Source organism: Plectropomus leopardus, unplaced genomic scaffold (assembly GCF_008729295.1).
Source record: "Plectropomus leopardus isolate mb unplaced genomic scaffold, YSFRI_Pleo_2.0 unplaced_scaffold94287, whole genome shotgun sequence".
In the NCBI taxonomy this organism is placed as follows: Eukaryota; Metazoa; Chordata; class Actinopteri; order Perciformes; family Serranidae; genus Plectropomus; species Plectropomus leopardus.
This window is the reverse complement of record NW_024703991.1, coordinates 1-382: the sequence shown is the minus strand read 5'-3', so window position 1 is coordinate 382 and position 382 is coordinate 1. Positions and strand designations below refer to the sequence as shown.

Here is a 382-nt window from a genome sequence, read left to right as displayed (position 1 = left end):
AACCAGTTGTGGTCCTCTGTGTGTGAAGCTGACTTTGACCAGCAGGATGCAGAGGTGGTCTGTCGGGACCTCGGCTGTGGGGCTCCTTCAGTCCTCCAGGGGGCGCTCTATGAAGAAGTGGAGGCTCCAACGTGGACCAAAGAGTTCCAGTGTTCAGGAAACGAGTCTGCTCTCCTGGACTGTACAACCTCAGACTCAGACAGAAACACCTGCTCAGCTGGCAAAGCTGTTGAACTCACCTGCGCAGGTAGAAGAAGAGCTGCAGCTGATTTGGTTTGAAAACTTGCTTTATTGTTTTGCCGATGACGCTCTTGTTTCTGTTCAGATCCTGTCAGGTTGGTTGGAGGATCCAGGCGCTGTGCAGGAACACTGGAGGTGAAAC

General features: G+C 52.9%; 1 protein-coding gene across 1 annotated transcript; it reads left to right on the top strand.

Annotated features, from left to right (window-relative positions):
- Positions 1–9: 9 nt before the first annotated feature.
- Positions 10–379, top strand: LOC121940806 (CD5 antigen-like; the record flags this gene model as incomplete). The annotated part of the gene is made up of 2 exons (XM_042483494.1): positions 10–247; positions 326–379. Coding segments are annotated over 2 exons (292 nt in total), but the record flags the coding sequence as incomplete, so codon positions are not given.
- Positions 380–382: the final 3 nt, after the last annotated feature.